Below are 21,065 nucleotides of genomic sequence, written 5' to 3'. Positions count from 1 at the left end.
GTGTGTGTGTGTGTGTGTGTGTGTGTGTGTGTGTGTGTGTGTGTGTGTGTGTAAAAGACATCTTGGGTGTAGATGTCGTATTTTTACTTTTGTAAAAGAAAACATGTGACTACCCTCTTTGCTGACTACCCTGTTTAGTTGGGAAATTGAATTTCTAACTGTAATCATTCTGATAGCCTTCAAAGATTGACAGTAATGACAAGGAATATTGAGCTCTGGGGAATTCAAACCCCTTTCCTTTTTCTCTCAAGAATCTATAGAAAACGCTTCAAGAAAATATTGATAGTTTGAGAGGTTGGTTCCAAATTAGTGAGGAAAGTAATGAGGGAAATAATTGGTAGTGCTTTGAAGACTTCTATGTGCTAATTTGGAAAACTCCCTAAGACATGATATTAGGCTGGAAAAAGAAGGTAAAAATAGACCATTTAGTAGTCCCACCTGTAAGTAAAACAGATAATAAAAATAAATGTCATTTTAAGCTTTTTCTTTTTTCTTTCTCTCTTTCTCTCTTTTCTTTCTTTCCTGGAAGGTCACCACAAGAAACTGTTAGTGTATAACTCTGAAGAGTGGGACTAAAGATGTGGAGAGAGAACATTTGGTCTTCAGTTTATATTTCTAAGTTCTGTTTCAGTTTTTACCATATGCAGGTTTTTAACTTGTAGAAATTATTTAATTAGCACCCAGAGGGACTGATCACACTGAGTGGGTTTGAGGAGGCAGGTACAAGTGGCTTAAAAGCCAACAGAAGTCTTGTAGCTGTTGAAGGAGTTTGTGTTCTGGACTCTGTTCTACATAAAGTGGCACCTTCAACCCAGCGCCTCTAGTTCCAAAGGACCCTGCTTCTTCAGCCTGGCTTCTGTGCCTGTATTCCAGAATACTGAGAGACCTAGAAACTTACTCTCCTGGAATTCCTGTGACCCAATCTAATATCCTTGAAAGTCTGTGACCTTAACTCTAGATGACGCCAGCCCTTGAAGAATATAGTAGGAAGTTTGGCCTTCACTGTGAGTGAGACAGAAGCCAGCCATTTCATGGTTGTACACAAAAGGAGGAAATCTAACTCAAAAGGAAGGATTGAAATGCAAGAAGTAATAGCAGGAGCAATTGGTAAACGTGTAGGTAAACTCAAGCCTTAATTGCATAAAACAAGAAATAATAGTGACTAATTTGGGACATATATAACTAGATAGAATGAAAATATTAGTCCACATTAAAGTTTGAAATGAGAAGGGGGTAATGAATTTTAAAGCATTCTAAAATGCTTTTATTATTCAGGAAGATTATAAAACTGGAGATATTTTGAGTTACATTGAATATGAATTTTAACAATTTAATTATGACCACTGAAAGAGTAGAAATAGAATATATAACTTCTAAGTGAACTGATGGGAAAATTGATAAAAGAGAAAAGTGTTAGTTCAATAAAAGGCTCAGAAATGAACAGAATAAAAGGAAGCAAAAAATCCTATGAGAAGTGCATAGTAAGATGAATTTCAATCATTGATCACAATAAATGTAACTAAACTGGCCACTGACATTTCTCAATTTGGGTGGAATCGATAACTAAATTTAGCTTTTGTGTGACCCATGTAAAAACATACGCAATGTGGGTCCAAGGAGTGAATTGTCAAGAAAGAATTCTTGAGACGTTTGTGGTGGAAAAAGGTGCTTTTATTATAGCACCGGGACAGGACCTAGGAGTGCTGTATGAAGCTGTGCTTATATGCTTAGTGCTCAAGGGGGAGGGGATGTACAGTATTAGATCATAAATGTTGTTTTTGAATTTTTACTGATAAAACTACTTTAGCAAGATTTCTCTGGTGCTTATCATTCAGCTCAATATTAACTCTCAGTAGGATGTATAGGCAGTCATGAGATCCTTTAAGAATGTAGCAACCAGGGATGCCTGGGTGGCTCAGTTGGTCAGGTGTCCGACTTCGGCTCAGGTCATGATCTCATGATTCATGAGTTTGAGCCCCGTGTCGGGCTCTGTGCCAACAGCTTGGAGCCTGGAGCCTGCTTCAGATTCTGTCTCCATCTCTCTGCTCCTCCCCTGCTCCTGCGCGCGCGCGTGTGTGTGTGTGTGTGTGTGTGTGTGTGTGTGTGTGTGTGTATGTATATATAGCAAAAAAGAATGTAGCAACCAGGGGTGCCTGGGTGGCTCAGTTGGTTGAGCATCCGACTTCAACTCAGGTCATGATCTCCTGGTCTGTGAGTTCCAGGCCCGTGTCGGGCTGTGTGCTGACAGCTCAGAGCCTGGAGCTGCTTCGGATTCTGTGTCTCCTCCTCCTCTCTCTGCCATTTCCCTGCTTGTGCTCTTTCTCTCTCTCTCTCTTTCTCAAAAATAATTAAATGTTAAAAAAATAAAATGAAAAGAATGTAGCAACCAGTACATGTTTGATTCTTATCAGTACTACGCAGGCCATAGGTCAGCCTTCTGGGCTAAAGGTGAACATTTTCCTATTTCTATCCCTCATCGATAAGAACATGTAAAGGATGAAAGTAAAGGAATGGAGAAAAAATATTTCAGGCCAATACTAATTAGATAAGAACTGATGAAAATAACTGTAACCACATCAGACAAAATATATTCTGAAGCAAAACACCATTACTTCGGACTAATAAATAACATTATCTTTGTGCATATAATTTTATTATTTTCTTAAGATACATTTCTGATAGTGGGATAAGTAAGGATATAGCAGCTGTAAGGCTGTTGGAATGTATTGCTCATTAGCATCTCTTGACCTAGAAAACATTTGGATGAATACACTTAGAATCATTGGACCATATGTCCAAAACAACTACTGTTACATAGATCAGGGATTACAAATCAGTTTCTCCCCAGGTCTAAAGAGATTGGTAGTTGCTGCCTGGAGCACTGTGTTGTTAGACCATAACAGGTCCCCTTGATTACTGATGTCTTCTATATGTGTGGGAGGGGAGGAGACAGTCTGAGAGCCAGATATTTGCTCTTTATACTTTTCATTAAAATAATAACAGTGGTAATACTTTGCCTTTTTGTATGTACTCTTTGCTGTGTACTCCCAAATTGGATAGAAAGCATGTATTAGATCAGAACATCTTAAGTTAATATAGACTTCTTATTAAAAATTAATTTGGTAATTATAATGCAGTCATGGTCACCACTTTCAGAAAAATAAGTACAGTTAAAACCTTGGATTGCAAGTAACTTGTTCTGCAAGTGTTCTGCAAGACAGGCAAACATTTCTAATAAATTTTAACTTGAAAAATGAGCGATGTCTTGCAGTATGAATAGTATATTATGCTGAATGTCACATGATCACACCTGAGCCAATGGTTCTTGCTTGAAATGCACTTTGATATATGAGTGCTTTGGATTACAAGCATGTTTCCAGAATGAATTATGTTTGCAAACCAAAGTTTTACTGTATAGACATCATGGTTTATCAGAACCTGTCAAAGCTTTTTTTTCTAAGTTTATTTATTTATTTTGAGAGCAAGAGCATGCACATGCAAGTGCAAGCAGGGCAGGGGCAGAGAAAGGGACAGAGAGAATCCAAAGCAGGCTCCATGCTGTTAGCACAGAGCCTGATGCAAGGCTCAATCCCATGAATCAGGAGATCATGACCTGAGCCAAAACCAAGAGTCAGACAGACGTTCAGCCGACTGAGCCACCCAGGTGCCCCAGAACCTTTCAAAGGTTTTGTTAAAAACATCTGCCATAAGTATATAAGTATATATATAAGTATAAAAATGTTTTGACTTATTTTCATTTGGGGAAGCATTTTAGATTAGTACACACATTTTACACTGTTCTCTAAACTTATAGAATTCTAATATATACCTTTTTCTCATTTGTTTTATGTATCCTTGCCAAGAAATATTTAGAAGAATTATGAACAAATATACATAAAAAGGAGTTATCCTGTAGTCTTGACATTACTTTAGCAGTAATGGAAATTATAGATAAATAAAGTACAAGTGTTATTTCCATAACATCTGGAAAATAACTTTACCTTTCATAATTCATAACAAATCATTAATGTATCTTATTATTCTTTTTAGACATTCTTCTGAGTCACCAACTTGATAATTCCCCAAGAGTAATTTTCAGTAGATTCAATGAATAGAAATTTAAAGCTGTTACCCAGTTCACCTCATGAAGTATCAGTTTTACTTCTTTTACTTCTACCCCTCAGCTGTGATGTTAGGGAAATCTTGGTCATTTTTTCTGTAAGCTAAGAAATACATAGAAACATTCTTCATGTTAACTGTATAGTTTATCATTGTGTCTTGTGCACTGAATTCACACAATGTTCCTGGTGAGCAGATGTACGAATTATAATTTCTGAAAATTTTTTTCTTCAGATAATTAAAAATGAATAATATATCCTCTCATTTGTGCATAGGAACTATTTGGTTATTAAGGATTTGTTTAGCCTTTGGATTCCATGTGTGCGTGCATGTGTGTGTGAGAGAGAGATTTTTAAAACTCAAATGCAACTCTTGATTTCTGACATCTTTCCAGACTGTATTAGATAGTGTAACATAATTCACCAGTATGTATGCTTCTCATAGTTAAGAATGTGGTTCTCTTATGGTTCCCACCTTTCTGGTCCCCTAGTTCCTTATGCTTTACAGCCAAAAGCTGTGTTTCTGCACCTCCATACAAGTTGTATTCATCTCAAATAAGGTAGACTTTGAAAAGGCAACAAGAAACCATTACTCTGGCCCTTCAGTCATTCAACAGAGACCTAATGAACACCTTCTGCATTAAGAGGCCTTGCTGAACATGTACTTGAATTAGTGAAAAGTCAGTTTTAAGGAGTTGAAGTGAAGGAAGTAGCTTAAAACAGCGAAAGTCAAAATGGCTCAAGATGGGTAGAAAATTTAGAAATAGAGAATGCCTTCTCTATGTAAAATGCATGTTTTCCACAAGCCAAAAGGAGCCAATATTTACTCTGTAACTCCAGGCAACTTCATTGGCTTTTCGTTTGGATTCCTCAGTCCTAATCTGTGCCTTTCATCCCTAGCCAGTGCAGACATAGGGTAGAGCTTGGAGGCTTGATGGCAGAAGAAAGGACCAAGCAAAGACATGTGAGAAGAAAATTAGAACAAGACATAAAATTGGAGATAAAAATGGAGCATACTTTGCTATCAGCTGTAGTATCTGTTCTGTGTTACATATGGAGAAGCTAAAGGCACAAGTTAGTTACTCAGCTAGCAAGTGTTTCGAGGCAAGTCTGTTTAGATTTGAGTCAAGGATTATATTGTTCCAGACATTCTGAGAGCAACAAGAGAATGGATAAAACAAACTCTGATCAGTTCATGCAGTGGAATACTATACAACAATAAAAAGGAACAAACACAAGTGAAAACCAGAAACATTATTCTGAGTGAAAGAAACTTTGCACACACATACATGCACAAAAAACTTTATATAAAGATACAGAATAGGCAAAACTAATCAGTGCAGCAAGGTCAGGGGTAATAAGTATACTAATGTCTACAAGTTATTTTGAGATACATCAAAAATACAAAACTATTAAACGTCCAACTCTTGATTTTGGCTCAGGTCACGATCTCATGGTTTGTGGGATCAGGCCCTACGCTGCAGAGCCTGCTTGGAAGTGTCTCGGTCCCTCCCCCACTCGCACTGTGTGTGTGTCTCTCTAAATAAATAAACTTAAAAAAATACAAAATGGATCTATGTACAGATAGCATAAGCAAGTATTGTAAAATGTTAATTATAGAATCTAGGCAGTGTATGGGTATTCAGTGTACAAGTCTTTCAAGTGTCTATAATAAAATGTCAGGAAAATTTAATTGTGTATGACTTTCAGCGTTTTTGAAAACAGTATGTGTAAGCAAAAGTACATTCTTTATCCCAAGAAGAACAGCACAGTGGCAGCAGGGGCTCATAAAAGACTGAATAATCTGTGAAACATTGTCTTTGGAGCTCATTAAAAATACCTTCCCGTATGGTCTCTGAATGCAGTCCTCCTTAAAGCCAAGGCTAATTGAATCACAATAGTGGATGCCTCTCCAGGGTAGGGTGGGAGTTGACTGGGAAGTGGAATGAAGGAAACTTCTAGAGTGATAGTATCACACAAGTAAAACCATTTACCACATCTCATTGAATTGTGCACTTAAGGTCCGCATTTCATTATACATAAGTTTGTCCTCAAGAGGAAAAAAAAAAGCTGTAAGTGAATACTGAATTCTAGCTAATTATCCACATGCTTGAGTGTTGATGTCTGAAAATTATTTGAAATGAATGAAAAATATCAAATGTGTTGAAGGATAGATATGTGATGTAAAGCAAATTAAAGAATGTTAATAGGTTATCTGTATATGAGTGTTCACTGTATAGTTCTTTTAACCTTAAATGGAAGAGAAGGAGCTAAGAACCCAGCATATTGGAAGGATCATCTGTATAAATATTGGATTAATCAAGAGTTACTACAGGAATAAGTACCCCTACTACCCAGATCTTGGTCTCTAACACCACCTTCACTAAAATGAACCACATCTCCTTGGAGACATAGCACATTCCACATAAAAGTATTGGATTGACATAAATTTATGAAGTTGATAACTCAGATTTTGTAGTGAAGTGGCCATCTTCTTATGAAGTACCCACTGAAATATTTAGGGGCAAAGGGCTATAATATAATGTATGTATGATTCAGGAAAAGAATTATACGTTGTATGTAAGAGAGAGAAAATACAAACAATAAATCAAATGGGATGAATGTTAATAAGTAAATCTGGGTAAAGTGTCTAAGAGTACTCCTTACATTTGTAACATTTTGTAAATTTGAAATTATTTCCCCAAAACAATTATGACAGGAGTGGTGTTCGAGAGGGACGAAGTGATCTACCGAGCTCAGGTGTTGGGCTTACTGTATTTTGTGCTGTGAGACCAAGATAAGCAGTGGATTATCTTAAATTTCCAATCTTCTAGTGTCCTATTTTCACTTTGATATTTGAATTTTGTTCCTTGTTTTTGGCACAGTGATATTTCATCTTTAGTTCTTTTATATCATTAGTGTTTCGCTCTTCCAAATATAATGTTTTCTTTGCAGAACTTTGTAGGTCTCTAACTTAGCTCTCTTGTCTTAGTCTTCATTTTTACAAGGCTCAGGGCATCTAGCAGATAACTCTTAAAGTTGGGGATTTTTCTTTCTATACTTTTTTAAAAAGTTTTATTACAATATAATTCACCCATTTAAAGTGTACAATTCAGTGGTTTTTAGTATATTCATAATCAAATTTAGAACATTTTCTTACCCCAACAAGAAACCTCCTACCCATCAGCAGTCATTTCATGTTTACCCTTCTTTCCTCATCCCCTTATTACTAATCTACTTTTTATCTCTGGGTATTTCATGTAAATGTAATCATTCCATATGTGGCCTTTTGTGACTGGCTTCTTTTAGTTCAAATGTTTGCAGTTCATCCACGTTTTAGCAGGTATCAGAGCTTCATTCTTTTTTTTTTTTGTTTTGTTTTGTTTTTTTGCTTAGTGATGTTCCTTGTATGAATATACTACGTCTTATTTATCCATTTATTAGTTGACATTTGGGTTGTTTTCATTTTTGGTCTATTACACTAAGGAACAATGTTGCTATGAACATTTGTATACATGTTTTTATATGAACATGTGTTTTTGTTTTGGACACCCAACTGACTGAGCCACCAAGGCACCCCAAGATTGGATTTTTAAAAATTGTATAGCTAGGGGCTCTTGGATAGCTCAGTCGGAAGAGCATGTAACTCTGGATCTCTGGGATGTGAGTTTGAGCCCCATGTTGGGTTTAGAGATTGCTTAAAGATAAAATCTTTAAAAAAATTGTATAGCTGGAACTCATAACTTTTAAATGCCCTTTGCAGATGGATATATATTTAGCATCTGACACCCTGAGTCTGCCATAACCACTGATGCCACTAACCACTGCCACTTTATTGTCCAGTTTTAGAGTTCAACTTGATTGCAAGTTGGTGACCAGGTCCATGAGGAAAGGCAAAAGAAATTGGAGCTCTTTAACTTGATGTCAAAAAGCCCCACGTTGACTTAGTAGCCATTGCCATGGGTTGTAACATTAACAAAGGAATATTCCCTTCATTTTAATTGCAAATTTTCATATTTTTAAATATTTTATTATCATAAGTAGGAATTGATAAAATGGGCATTGAGTTTTTTTTATTTTTATTTATTTATTTATTTATTTTTAATTTTTTTTTCAACGTTTATTTATTTTTGGGACAGAGAGAGACAGAGCATGAATGGGGGAGGGGCAGAGAGAGAGGGAGACACAGAATCGGAAACAGGCTCCAGGCTCTGAGCCATCAGCCCAGAGCCCGATGCGGGGCTCGAACTCACGGACCGCGAGATCGTGACCTGGCTGAAGTCGGACGCTTAACCGACTGCGCCACCCAGGCGCCCCGAGTTTAATTTTTTTAAATGTTTGTGTGTGTGTGTTCGTCATAGGAAAGTAGAAAGCAAAATAGTATTTCTTTCTCCCAGATTTTATTTGGCTCACTCTAACAGAAGATACTCTTGGTTTCAGCTCTCCTAAAAGGCCAGTTTTTCATATGTTGAGATCTGCATACACATTTACAGAGTTTACTTAGATCATTTTTTATTTGTCCTACTCAGATTTAATTCACCTTTAAGAAACGACTGGATTAAAATCTGATCAATATGAAAATAGTTTATATTTAGATTATTTTCTTAGATCAAGCTGTAGGAATTCTAGATTAACTCTGTAAAGCATTACATGTCCTAAAACTCATATATTCAGAAGTAAATTAAAGGGGAGAGGAGTGAAGGGGTGCCTGAGTGGCTCAGTCTGTTGAGTGTCTGACTTTGGCTCAGTTGATGACCTCATGGCTCATGGGTTTGAGCCCCGTGTAGGGCTCTGTGCTGATAGCTCCAAGCATGGAGCCTCCTTTAGATTCTGTGTCTCCCTCTCTCTCTGCCCCTCCCCTGCTCATGCTCTATCTCTCTCTCTCTCAAAAATAAATATAAACATTAAAAAATTATTTTTAAAAGGTGAGGAGTAAAAAGTTCTTAATACCACTTGTACTGACTGTGCATATACAGTATAATCTTAACTATCTTTCTTTTTTTTGAAAGAATTTAATCTATAAAAATGAAAGTAAAACCCTCTCTTCACCACCCATTTCAGAGCATATTATGATGGCTGCCAGATGTACATAGGATGTAGGTTTATTTTTGTTCGTTCCTCCTTCCCTCCCTTCATTTACTTTTTTTTTTTTTTTTCCTTTTGATGGCTTATTTCTGAGTTTTTGAGTAGAAAGACTATTGGCAGCTGCCAGAAGGCATGTCCTAGGAGTGCTATGCTGATGTATGAAAATAACAGCACACACTGGGCTTTTAGGTCACATGTGCCTCCGGGGTCCATCAGCTCTGAAGTGATGGAGGGTGTTCTTCTTGGGCATGATGATTGGGTTTCCTCTCTATAGAGGTTCCTGGTTGTGCCTAAAGTCCCCAGTGTTCGATCTGAAGTTACCAGTTAACATTTTTTTGTTTTTTGTTTTGGTCAGGGGACATGAGCTTCTTCCCAGTTATAAATGAACTGCCATTTTGGTAATTTCTATTTGTGTTGAATTCTTACAGCTGTCCACACAAGGAGATGCAAGTCAGGTGATTGGGCCTCTTACAGAAGGGCAGAGAAGAAATGTGGCAGTAGTGAATTCACTGTATAAGTTACACCAGTCAGTAACAAAGGTAACCTTTATTTTATTTTAATTAAGTTATTTTAATTTCAACTTCTTTCTGTTTGCCTCAAATAGACAACGAATTATTATTTAATTTTTTGCAAAAGAAAGTAATGAAAACGTGGTGAGTGTGAAATAAGCTGTGGAATGAACTCTTTTTAAACAGTTATTGACTCTGGCCTTTATCATTTGTGTGACTTTTTGTTTATATACTTGGTTTAAAGCATAAGAACTCTAGATCATCAGGCTTGGTTGGTATAATCAAGTTTATTGAGCAGATGATTTAAGGGTAAATCATACTATTTCATACCTATTAAAAAGCATAATTTGATATCATGTGGGTGGTAGTAAATTAGAGCAAAGCTAATGACAGAATGAGAACTCTTAATCCCTCCAACATGTTGGAAAGGTTCTATCTTTGCCCCAAAATAGGGGGAAGGAGCTACCTAAACAGTGCATTTTTATGGTGTAATAACTGATGGCTACTTGAAAATAGAAGATGGATTTTTTTTTTTTTGCTGTTGTGTTGCTGATGTAATTTTTAATGATGAACTTTAATTTGTTGGTGACCATATATTATTTCTAAGATGAACTGTATTTATAATTACCAGGAAAGCTACACTTTCAACCCAATCTTTGACTTTTGAGTAGCTTGTGTTTTTTCTCTATAAACCATTTCCAAAATATTTAGCAAGTAGAGAAATAATTAGAGGACCTGAAGAAGGCTAAAGATTAGATGACATTCTTGAAAACATGACCTTTAATTTGAGATTTAACATGCTAAATTGTATTTTAGAATAATTATCAGTGTTCAGTTACTTAGAATTTTAACAAGTCCTTTTATCAGTTAGGAGTTTACAAAAAAGTGTATGTCACACATTAAGCAGAATATATTTTAAAGGTTTATTAACAAACCTCAGAAGAGTAAGTAAAAAACAAAAGTAAATAAAAAATATAAATCATGTATTTGACATTCCCTTTATTATTACTCTAACTAGACTGCAATCAATGAAAGAATGTTATTTATTTAGGCTGATGTAAATGCCTTTCTTGATACTTTCAGAATGTTCATAATATTTGTATTGATTTCTAAAAAGAAATTGTTTGATATTTGTATTTTATTTTATTTTTATTTTTATTTTTTTAATGCTTATTTATTTTTGAGAGGAAGAAAGACAGAGTGTGAGCAGGGGCAGGGGAGTGGCAGAGAGAGAGGGAGACACACAGAACTCAATGGGCTCCAGGCTCCGTGCTATCAGCACAGAGCCAGACACGGGGCTTGAACTCACGAACTGTGAGATCATGACCTGAGCTGAAGTAGGACGCTTAACCAACTGAGCCACCCAGGCGCCCCTGACATTTGTATTTGAAAGACTTGTTGAAAATTATAGTTAGCCTGGAGAAAAGTGATTTTTTTAAATAAGTATGTAAATACGGCTTTAGACTGACCTTTTCAAGTTACAGTATTATAACTAAAGCCTGTCTAAAGTGAATAAAGGAAAGCCAACTCTTAACATTCTTAATCTTTTGATTATTTGAAGTATACAGTACGTTTGCTTTATACAGGAAAGTATTGTTCAGTCTGCCTTAACTAGTAAATACTAAGAAGTTTTTAAAACATGTAGGAGATATAATGTGAAGTTATGATACTGTTTTATGTGTCTGTAGAAACAGCTTTATTATGTTAATGATCAAAATTAATATTTATAAAAATAAATGACTTAAGCACAACTATAACTGGATCAAAACCTTGTTCCAGGTGGTTTCCAGTCAGAGCTCATTCCCACCAGCAGCCGAACAAACTATAATCTCAGCCCTAAAGGTAAAAGAATTTAATCTTTGACTCTACAGATCACAGTGGGTTTTAGGATTTGTTTGGATGAGTGGGAGATTGTCACATTTTAAAAATAATTCAGAATTCTCTACCAAAAGTAGCTGCTGATAATTATCCTAAAGAGAAGGCATACATGTGTGTTTATATTTTCTAGATCTTAAAAATAGACCCTGTTGGTGTCTACAGATTGTGTTCTACTTATGATAATTTTATCATAAGCAAGAGAAGCAGGAGTCTTCAAGTACTCACTATATCTCAGGGCAGTACAGCCTAGTATTATCCCAGTAAAGCATTGAGTCCCTACTAGGGTGATTTTGTCCTCTAGGGAACATTTAACCATGTTTAGAGACATTTTTGATTGTCATGACTGGGAGTGGAGTGCTCTTGGCATCTAGTGCCAGGGATGCTGTTCAACATCTTGCAGTGCATAAGAGAGCCCTGACAACAAGGAATTATTGGGCCCAAAATGTCAATAGTGCCAAGGTTGAGAGACTCTAATGTGTATGTGAAAGGTGTGAAATCAGGGTAAATTCCCATTTTTAACATACTTACATAAATATACCCAGGAAATTTAATAAAAAATAATGATCGTACAAGATTCAGAGCCATATGTAGCTGACACTAGGTAACTCTTTAAACAAGGAAATCATTCATTTTTATGGTAGTAATAGATACCCTGTATTTAGTACCTGCTCCTTGCCAGTCACATGCAATATATTGAAATATGATCGCAACTGTTCAAGTTATATATTATTCTCCCTATTTTATACAACTTGGAATAGCTTGCTCAAAGTCCTAATGCTGGTAAATCCAGACCTCACTGACCCAGAGAGTTGTGTTTGCTTGCCATCATCATTCATTTGTGTACTAAATATGTTTTTAGTATTTACTAAGTAACACTGTGTAGCAAAGACTCAGGAGCCAAACTACTAGTATATGAATCCTATCTCAGCTATTTAACTAGCTGTATGACCTCAGACAAGTTAATAAGTTTACTCTTGCCTTAGTTTCTGCAACTGTAAGGTGTACAATATAACTGCACAAAGGTAATAGATGTCAACTGTCAGGTTAGATTTAGGTTGCTTAGATAGAGATAAAAGAGAGACAGAGACAGAGACAGGCACTACCAGTGAATTCCAAGGACAAATACTTTTATTTAGGGAGTAAGAAGCTACAAAGAAACAACACTGTTGAACAACAGTTCAACAGCAAACTTCAGTTTGCTGAGGAAGAGATTTAGAGGATGTTGTCACAAATCCTAAGGGAGAAGGTAATTTCTGAGGTCATAATGCTGTCCACAGGTGACATGGATGGGGATTTTACAGGCCCCAAAACTTGAGGACACTAAATTCATATATGTGGGTAGGAGAAGACAGTCTTTTCCCCCAGCACAGTGAAAGCACACTTGGATGTTTCTCTGTATTCTTTCTGTTCCCCCAATGTGCCCATCTCATTATGATGAAGTATTATTAGAGCCACCATCCTAAAATAATTGTTTTTATTAAGAGTTGTCCAAAAAGGGGCACCTGGATGGGTCAGTCAGTTAAGCTTCTGATTTCAGCTCAGGTCATGATCTCACAGTTTGTGAGTTTGAGTCCCACATCGGGTTCTGTGCTAACAGTGCAGAGTCTACTTGGGATTCTCTCTCTCTCCCACTCTCTGTCTCTGCCCCTCCCCCACTCTCTCTCTCACACACACTCAAAATAAATAAAACTTTAAAAAATGTAAAAAAAAAAAAAAAGAGTTGTCCAAGAAAAGAATTGTCCAAGTTACTGATGGTCATAAAAATACCATAAAATCAAACCAATAGGAAAACCCAAAAGGTCTTAACATTCTTGCTTCCAGGCAGGGAATTCACAGTCTCCTTTTCTGTGGTTCCACATTTTTTCTTTGTCTTCTAGAAGTAGCTATCAAACATATTTTGATTGCTACCCAAGATAGGAAATCGATTTTAATTTGTGACCCCATACACAATATATAAGCATTTATAAATATATACATACCTATATAATTGCATGTATGTAAGATATACATCTATATTTCTGTAATTGAAACAAAAGTTTCACAGAACAATATTTTCCTTATTTTGGGTGATACATGCTTTTGTTTTCTATGCTCCTCTATTACTTTTTTTTTTTAATTTTTATTTATTTATTTTGAGAGAGAGAAAGCACAAGTAGGGGAAGGGAATGGAGAGAGAGAGAGAGAGGGAGGGAGGGAGGAAGGGAGGGAGGGAGAGAGAGAGAGAGAGAGAGAGAGAGAGAGAGAGGCAATCCCAAGCAGGCTCCACGCTCAGTTTGGAGCCTGATGCAGGGCTTGATCTCACAGCCTGAGCTGATATCAAGAGTTAGACACTTAACCAGCTGAGCCACCCAGGCACCCCTCATCTATTACTTTTTAAAACATTCTGATAGTGATTTTTTGACCCCTAATGATCACAACTCATGGTTAGAGAAAGTCCACTCTGTAGGTTAAGACAGAGTGCCTATACTTTGCCTGATCATAAAAGTCTCCCGACAGATTCAAACTAGAAATTCTTCAGATTGTAATTCAGTGTCGGATGTACTCTGAATCTGCATTTTTAACATATAACAAAGGTAGTTCCTGTTGTTAGTCACTGTAGGCTGAGAGTTGAGGCCAGTGCAGGCAAGATTGCCCTGACCTCCAGCTACAGCCCTTGCTCTGAGGCTTGCTCACCAGAGCCAACAGCTCACGTAGCTGGGCAGTTTGGTGATGACTCACCAGTGTGGTCCTTGAGAATTGGGTAAGAAGACTGGCAGGTGGTTCAAGTGGCCCTGCCAATTAAAGACTTAATTGCATATGTTAACAGAACTCAATGAAACCATTTTGACGTTGCTTTTTAAATTAAATCATAAAAACTGTTATGACATATTAAGTAAAAAACAAAACCCTTTCACTTAAGGAAAAAAAAAGAGAACCTTGAATTTCCTAAAATTGTAGGAACTTTAGTACAAATTTACTTTGAGTTAGGGGTAGAATGGTAGGAGGTATAAATAATTGTATCCCAAGAACCAAAAACCTGTATGCTTTTATTATTTTATAGAGAAAATACTAAATATATGTTTCACTTGCTAAAATTACACAGAAGGGTACGTAACAGTTTTTTCTTCTCTACCTTGTTGAGATTTTATCTGAAATTAAATGTTATTTTAGGCTTGAGGTTTAACATCTGATAATTATCTACTTTGTCATGGATGGCATAATTAAAATTAATGAGAGTCATTTTATTATACTCACCTCAGCTCTTAAGTATTTAAATACCTTGGCTCAATAATTCTGATCCATTTATTACTGGGATTGTTTCATATAGATAGTGATTGTATTGCTAAGTTTAAACATAGTAGTTTTTCATTTCTCCCTTATTGTGTGGGTTTATGTTCTGTATGAGAGAATAATCCAGATTGCTGAGACTTCTATATTTTTGTAATCTTAGCTATTTTAGGTAAATCTTTGAAAAATGTATGACACACTTCCCTGCTTTGTAAAGAATTTGTGAGATATAATCTATTCTCCTTTCTCCATTTGCTCTGATAGTCGTTAATCCTCTACTGTTCCTGTTTTGTATTTCCCATAAGTGGGAAGCCTCATGTAGCCAGAATGAACATTTTCTTTGTAAACATCATATTGTATACAGGTAGATGCCTGTTTTCCATGCCTTGTTTCACTGGCTAGGAGCTCTGGTACAGGGTTGGCTACAACTGGTGAGAGTGGACCTTGGTGAGCATTTTCCTGACTTGGGGGAAAGCACTCCATCTGTATTCTAGTGTTTTAAGTATGGTGTTAGATGGCCTTTATCAGGTTAAGCAAGTTCCTTTCTATTCCTAGTTTACTGAAACTTTTAAAAAATATAAATGGCATTTCATCAAATAGTTTTTTCTCTATCTATTGAAATAATAATATTGTTTTACACCTTTATTCTGTTAATAAAATACAGAAGTTGATTTTCAAATGTCAAACCCACCTTTGTTATGATGTATTACCCTTTTTATATATTCCTGAATTTGATATGCTTAATTTTTGTTAACAATGTTTGCATCTATAATCATAAGAGATATTGGTATGTAGTTTTCTTGTAATTCTTTGTCTGATTTTGGTATCAAAACTGGCCTCATTAATTAGGTTTGGAACTATTTCCTCCTATTCTGTCATCTGAAAGAATTTGTGTTATTTTCTTCTCACATGCTTAATAGAATTCACCAGTGAAGCCATCTGGGCCTGTAGTTTTCTTTGTAGGAAGTTTAGAACTACACATTTGATTTGTTTAGTAGGGAAAAGGCTATTTGAGTTACCCGTTTCTTCTTGAATGAGCTTTGATACTTTGTGACTTTCAAGGTATTTGTCTATTCATCTAAGTTACCTGATTTGTCAGAATAATGCTGTACATGATATTCTCTTACTGTCCTTTTAATGTCTTTGGGGCCTCTAGTGATAGCCTTTTTAAAAATTTTTTTTATTAATATTTGTGTTCTCTTTTCTTCTTCATCAGTTTAGCTATGGGTTTGTCAGTTTTATTCATCTTTTCAGGGAGCCAACTGTTGACTTTCTTGATTTTCTCTCTTTCTTTTTCATTGATTTCTGCTTTTGCCTTTTTCATTTACTTCCACTTGGGATTTTCTTTGCCTTTTTAAAAAAAAATATGCCTTATACCATTGATTTTTAGAACTTTTCCCTTCCCAAATAAATTTAACAAGTTGTAAATTTCCCTCTAAGTAACTTTGGTTTTGACATGTTGTGCTTTTGTCCTCATTAAGTTTGAAATATTTTCAGATTTCCTTTGCAGTTTCTTCTTTGATTCATGAGTTATTTAAAAGTGGGTTTTTTTTTTAATTCCAATTATTTGTGGTTTTCCTAGATATCTCATTTTTTCATACAATTCTGTTATCATCAGAAACCATACTCTGTATGATTCCAGTTCTTTAAAGGCTTGAGTCTTGTTTTATGGCCTAGCATGTGTTGTGGTCTGTCTTGGTAAATGAACCATGTGGTTTGACAAAAAAGTCTACTCTGCAGTTGTTGACTATATTGTTCTATAAATATCACTTAAGTCAAGGTAGTGGGAATATATTTAGTGATGTGTTCAGATATTTTTTGTCTCTACTGATATTTTATATAATGGTTCTATCAACTGCTGAAAGGCAGAAGTTAGTTTTCTACTATGATTGTGGACCTTTTAATTCTGTCAATTCTTGACACCTCAATTTTGAAGATATTTACTACTTCTGCTGAAGCTGTGTCTCATGCATATTTACAATTGTTATGCCTTCCTGATGAACTGATGTTTTCGTCATTGTGAAATAGCCCTCTTTAGCTTTGTTAATACTTACTGTCATGCAGTTTGTTTTATGTGATATTAATTTGGCTATTCCAACCTTTTTATGCTTAATGTTTACATGGTATATCTTCTGTCCACTTACTTTCAATTCCTGTGTGTCTTTATTTTTAAAGTACATCTCCTATAAACAGTATATAGTTGTCTTTTTGTCTGTTCTGGTAATCTCTGTCTTTTAATGGGAGTGTGTAGTCCATTAACATTATATAATCATTAACAAGTTTTTATTTTGATATATATAGTTTTGTTTTTTATCCCATTTGTTTGGCTTTTTTTGCTTTTTTCTTTTCCTCCTATTGTTTTTTCTTTTGGATTCTTTGAAAAATTTTTTGAATTCCATTTTAATTAATTTATTAGATTTTTATATATACCTCTTCATGCGATTTTTTTTTTTTTAGTGGTTTTTCTAGGGATTACCCTATAAATCCTTAAGTTTTCATAGTCTTCATAGAGGTAATTTTGCACCATGTTATGTAAAATATAGAAACCTCTTATTTATGGAAGTACATTTACATCTACATGCATGTAGTGCAATTTGTTTTTAGTTTACAATATCCATTTTTGTGGGGCACCTGGATGACTCTATTGGTTAAGCGTCCAACTCTTGATTTTGGCTCAGGTCATGATCTCAGGTCATGGGATTGAGCCCCACATCGGGCTCCATGCTGAGCATGGAGCCTGCTTGAGACTGTCTCCCTCTCTCTCTGCCCCTCTGCTGCTTGCACTTTCTCTCTCTCTCAAAATAAATAAATAAACATTTTTTAAAAATAAATAATAAAATATCCATTTGGTTCTTTTTTTACACATTCAGTCACTCTGCTGAGGTTTCCTAATATTTATTGTGAGCATTTCTTTCTTTACCTCACCAAGGTTCCTGCCTAATAATTGTAGAATCTGGATCATCTCAGGGATGGCAGCTGTGAATTATCTTTTACCTTGAAAATTGATAACATTTTCTAGCTTTTTGTTTATGTAGTGATTTTTTAATATATCCTGGATATTGTGAATGTTAATGTTGTGTAGACTCAGTATTTTTTTTACATTGCTCCTGAGTGTTGATGTTACTTTAGCGATTAATCAGCTTGACTGGGCTCTAACTGTACACTGTCGTACCTGCAGCTGGCCATGCCTTAGACCTCAGTCCAGTGAAGCCTTGTTGGCAGCCATTTTTTGTTTGCTTTGCACAGGCACGATTGATGAGTCAGCTGAAGACTAGTGCTGAGTTTAAATATAGAATTAGCCATTCTTCTCTGGCTCTCTCCCATCTGAGGTTCCTCTCTCACTTTCTAATTGCCCTGGTTGAACCAGGGCCCCTTTCCATTGCTCTTTTGGCCTAAAAGACTGCAGGATTTGTTTTCTTTTTTTTTTACTTTCACAGTTTTAGCGACCCAGCCTTGCCACTGTCATGACGATAGACACTCTTTGAGCCAAGTCACAGAAAATGGAAAACTCACTCTCCTCTGATTGCTTGCTCTAGATTTCCACACTCTTCTAAAAATGCCTGCTTTTTTCCCATCTCTACGACTCTACAGTAGGCTTTTTATTGGTTTGTTTTCCATAATTGTTTGTAGAAGGATCTGTAGTTAGACACTTCACTCTCTCATACCAGAGTCTTCTTTCTTGAACTCTTGTTCAGTCATTTCTACCATACTCTAAAATCTCTTCTTACTTCTCTGCCCTAAGTGGGCAAAGCATAACCGAAAGCTCAGTGGAGTCACCTGTGTGTAGGAAATCCCAGCTCTTCTACTTGCTCACTTAAGGACAGTCTCCTTAACTTCACTTTAGTTTCCCCATCTATAAATTACTTTAGATTCATCACCTATGAGTTAGAGATTTTAATATTCTTAAAGGAAGGAATAATTGAATTTAAAGTGGAACTATAATATGTGAGGCATATACCATAGTTCTCCGCACATAATATATACTAAATAAATAATCTTACCCCTTTTAGTCCTTCAAGGACTCCTCTTCTTCTGAAAGACCTCAAAATGGCATTTAGCCTTACTCTACAAACCATCCTCTGGTATCTCATTGACTCTTTTGGCTTCATCTTCCCTCTTAGAAGCCAAAGACTACCAAATCTAGTCAAATGTGTCAAGAACTACAAATGTAAATATTTCAGTTCTTTCTGATAGCCCATGTGAATTTCCTATAAGTCCTTCAAACTCATGTCCAAATCTGAACTCATCATTTCTTCTCTCCATCCCCAAATCAACCTGCTGCTTCTGCACTCACACATTCAGTTAATAATATCACCAAATCATTAATCACAGTATCTCCAGCCTGTCTCCTTGTATCTATTCCTGTTGCCTCTGATTTTGTTTGGACACTCACCATTTTGCATCGAGACTACTACTGCCTTTAGTCTATGTACCCAGTCTGCCATCCAATGTGATTTTTCCCACATTCAGATCTTTAAACCACATTTTCTCATTGCTTAAAACCCATCATTGGTCTCCCATTCCCTTCAGGGCAAATTCCCAACTCCTTAGCAGCCTACAGAGTATATCTGCTGAGTCTATTTCCACACAGGCAGGCACCTCACACCCTGTCTGTCTTGAACGCTGTGCAGTTGAGTGCATCATCTTTCCCAGGCAACCATACCTTTAATGTGTACTCTCTCAGCCCACCTCTGAAATTTGGTGTAGGCAGTACCTTCTGTCTTTCGGATCATGTCAGCTTAAGTGAGGTTTCTCCCATGATCCCATAGCACCCTATAGAGCATTACTATGGCTAGAAATTATCTGCTGTCACTAGATTGTGAACTCCTTGAGGGCAAGCTGTATGCTCTTGCTCAGGCATTTGCTCTGTCTCTCCTTGCCTCCCTGTCTCTCTCAATCCCCATGTACTGTATGTTTACTTTTACCAGAGATTAAGGGCTAGAGATGATATTTAGGAATTTAATGGATACGGGTCCTATTTAACCTTTTCCGATTTATTTCTATTGTTTGTATGAGCCAAAGCCATCTGTCTTCATTGTGTGTAGTCACCAGTGAGGCATACATAATATACTTACATTTTAGATTTTAAGTGTGTACTGAGGCCCAGGTAATATTTTCACACTAAAAACCCATAACTAAGGCCAAGGGTCTTCCATAATGTAACCAGTGATTATACCTCAGTGTAGAACAGTTTTCAATGTGAGCATTATTGACATTTTACACCAGGTAGTTCTTTGTTGTGGGAGATTGTCCTGTGCAGTGGAGGCTGTTGAGCAGTGTCTCTGTCTTCCACCCACTAGATGCCAGTGGCAAACACCTTGCCCGGCCCAGTTGTGACAACAGAAATAAGAAGTAACACGCCCAGGCCAGAGGCTCAAGTACAGGATGTTTGTGAGAAGTAAGGATAAAGATTGGGAAGGGAGATGATACCCAGTACCAAAAGCACTCCTGCCAAACAGGAACCTAGTCCCCGAAAGGCCTAACTGTCCTGCCCTACAAGAAATACCACATATTTATTATGCTCACTCTGCTGGAGAGCATGCCATGTTGTTCTGGTTGTGTCTGCACTGACAAGAGTCCCTCTGGGTCTTACCTCACTCTTTCCAGAAACTTGGCACAGTGTGTTTGTTTGATCTTTATAAGGGCCACTCCTCAGGGCTCATGTGACCATGAAACTTCTTGAACATTTGAGAGAAGTTGGGGAGTTGAAATGTTCGGTGCTATGTTCCACATATTTTCAGCTTTAAAGATCATTCGCAACAGCAGTTGGGAGAGGAACAGACTTCTGTTGAGTTATTGCAGTTAAACTGTATATAGTCGGAATTCGATATAAAACCTTTGGGTGCTTCTCCCATCTCAAATTTCTGTGTGTTGGTCTTTAATTTTGCCTGTCCTTCCTTTTTCTTTTTAGACGATCCATGTTCTTATGGGAAGTGCTGTGCACCCCTTACTGACTTCCGTGGGAGATGCTATAGAGGCCATAATCATCACCATGCATCAGGAAGATTTTTCTGGGTAAGCACTTCCAACCACAATTTCAGTAACCTTTGCTACATTTGTCTTTCATTGACCCACCTCCACCCTTCTTCCCGAAGTCTCTTCCCACACAGGGCTTGTTCCTCTCATGGCGGGCGTGGCCTCCAACCTCACACTGTTTTATCCATTGTGAGTGCCATTAGCTGATTAAAATTTTTCAATTCTTGTTTGC

General features: G+C 36.6%; 1 protein-coding gene across 1 annotated transcript in view; it reads left to right on the top strand.

Moving 5' to 3' along the window:
- COG5 (component of oligomeric golgi complex 5) overlaps positions 1-21,065 on the top strand; it is a 321,373-nt gene that overhangs the window by 265,151 nt on the left and 35,157 nt on the right. Inside the window, exons 15-17 of the mRNA XM_040472926.1 lie at positions 9,632-9,742; positions 11,492-11,554; positions 20,769-20,872. Of these exons, the coding sequence (XP_040328860.1) occupies positions 9,632-9,742; positions 11,492-11,554; positions 20,769-20,872 (278 nt within the window). The remainder of the gene's footprint in view (positions 1-9,631; positions 9,743-11,491; positions 11,555-20,768; positions 20,873-21,065) is intronic.

Source organism: Herpailurus yagouaroundi, unplaced genomic scaffold, assembly GCF_014898765.1.
Source record: "Herpailurus yagouaroundi ecotype Mexico unplaced genomic scaffold, PumYag 100, whole genome shotgun sequence".
In the NCBI taxonomy this organism is placed as follows: domain Eukaryota; kingdom Metazoa; phylum Chordata; class Mammalia; order Carnivora; family Felidae; genus Herpailurus; species Herpailurus yagouaroundi.
The sequence above is the reverse complement of the archived record's forward strand: the minus strand, read 5'-3'. Positions and strand labels throughout refer to the sequence as shown.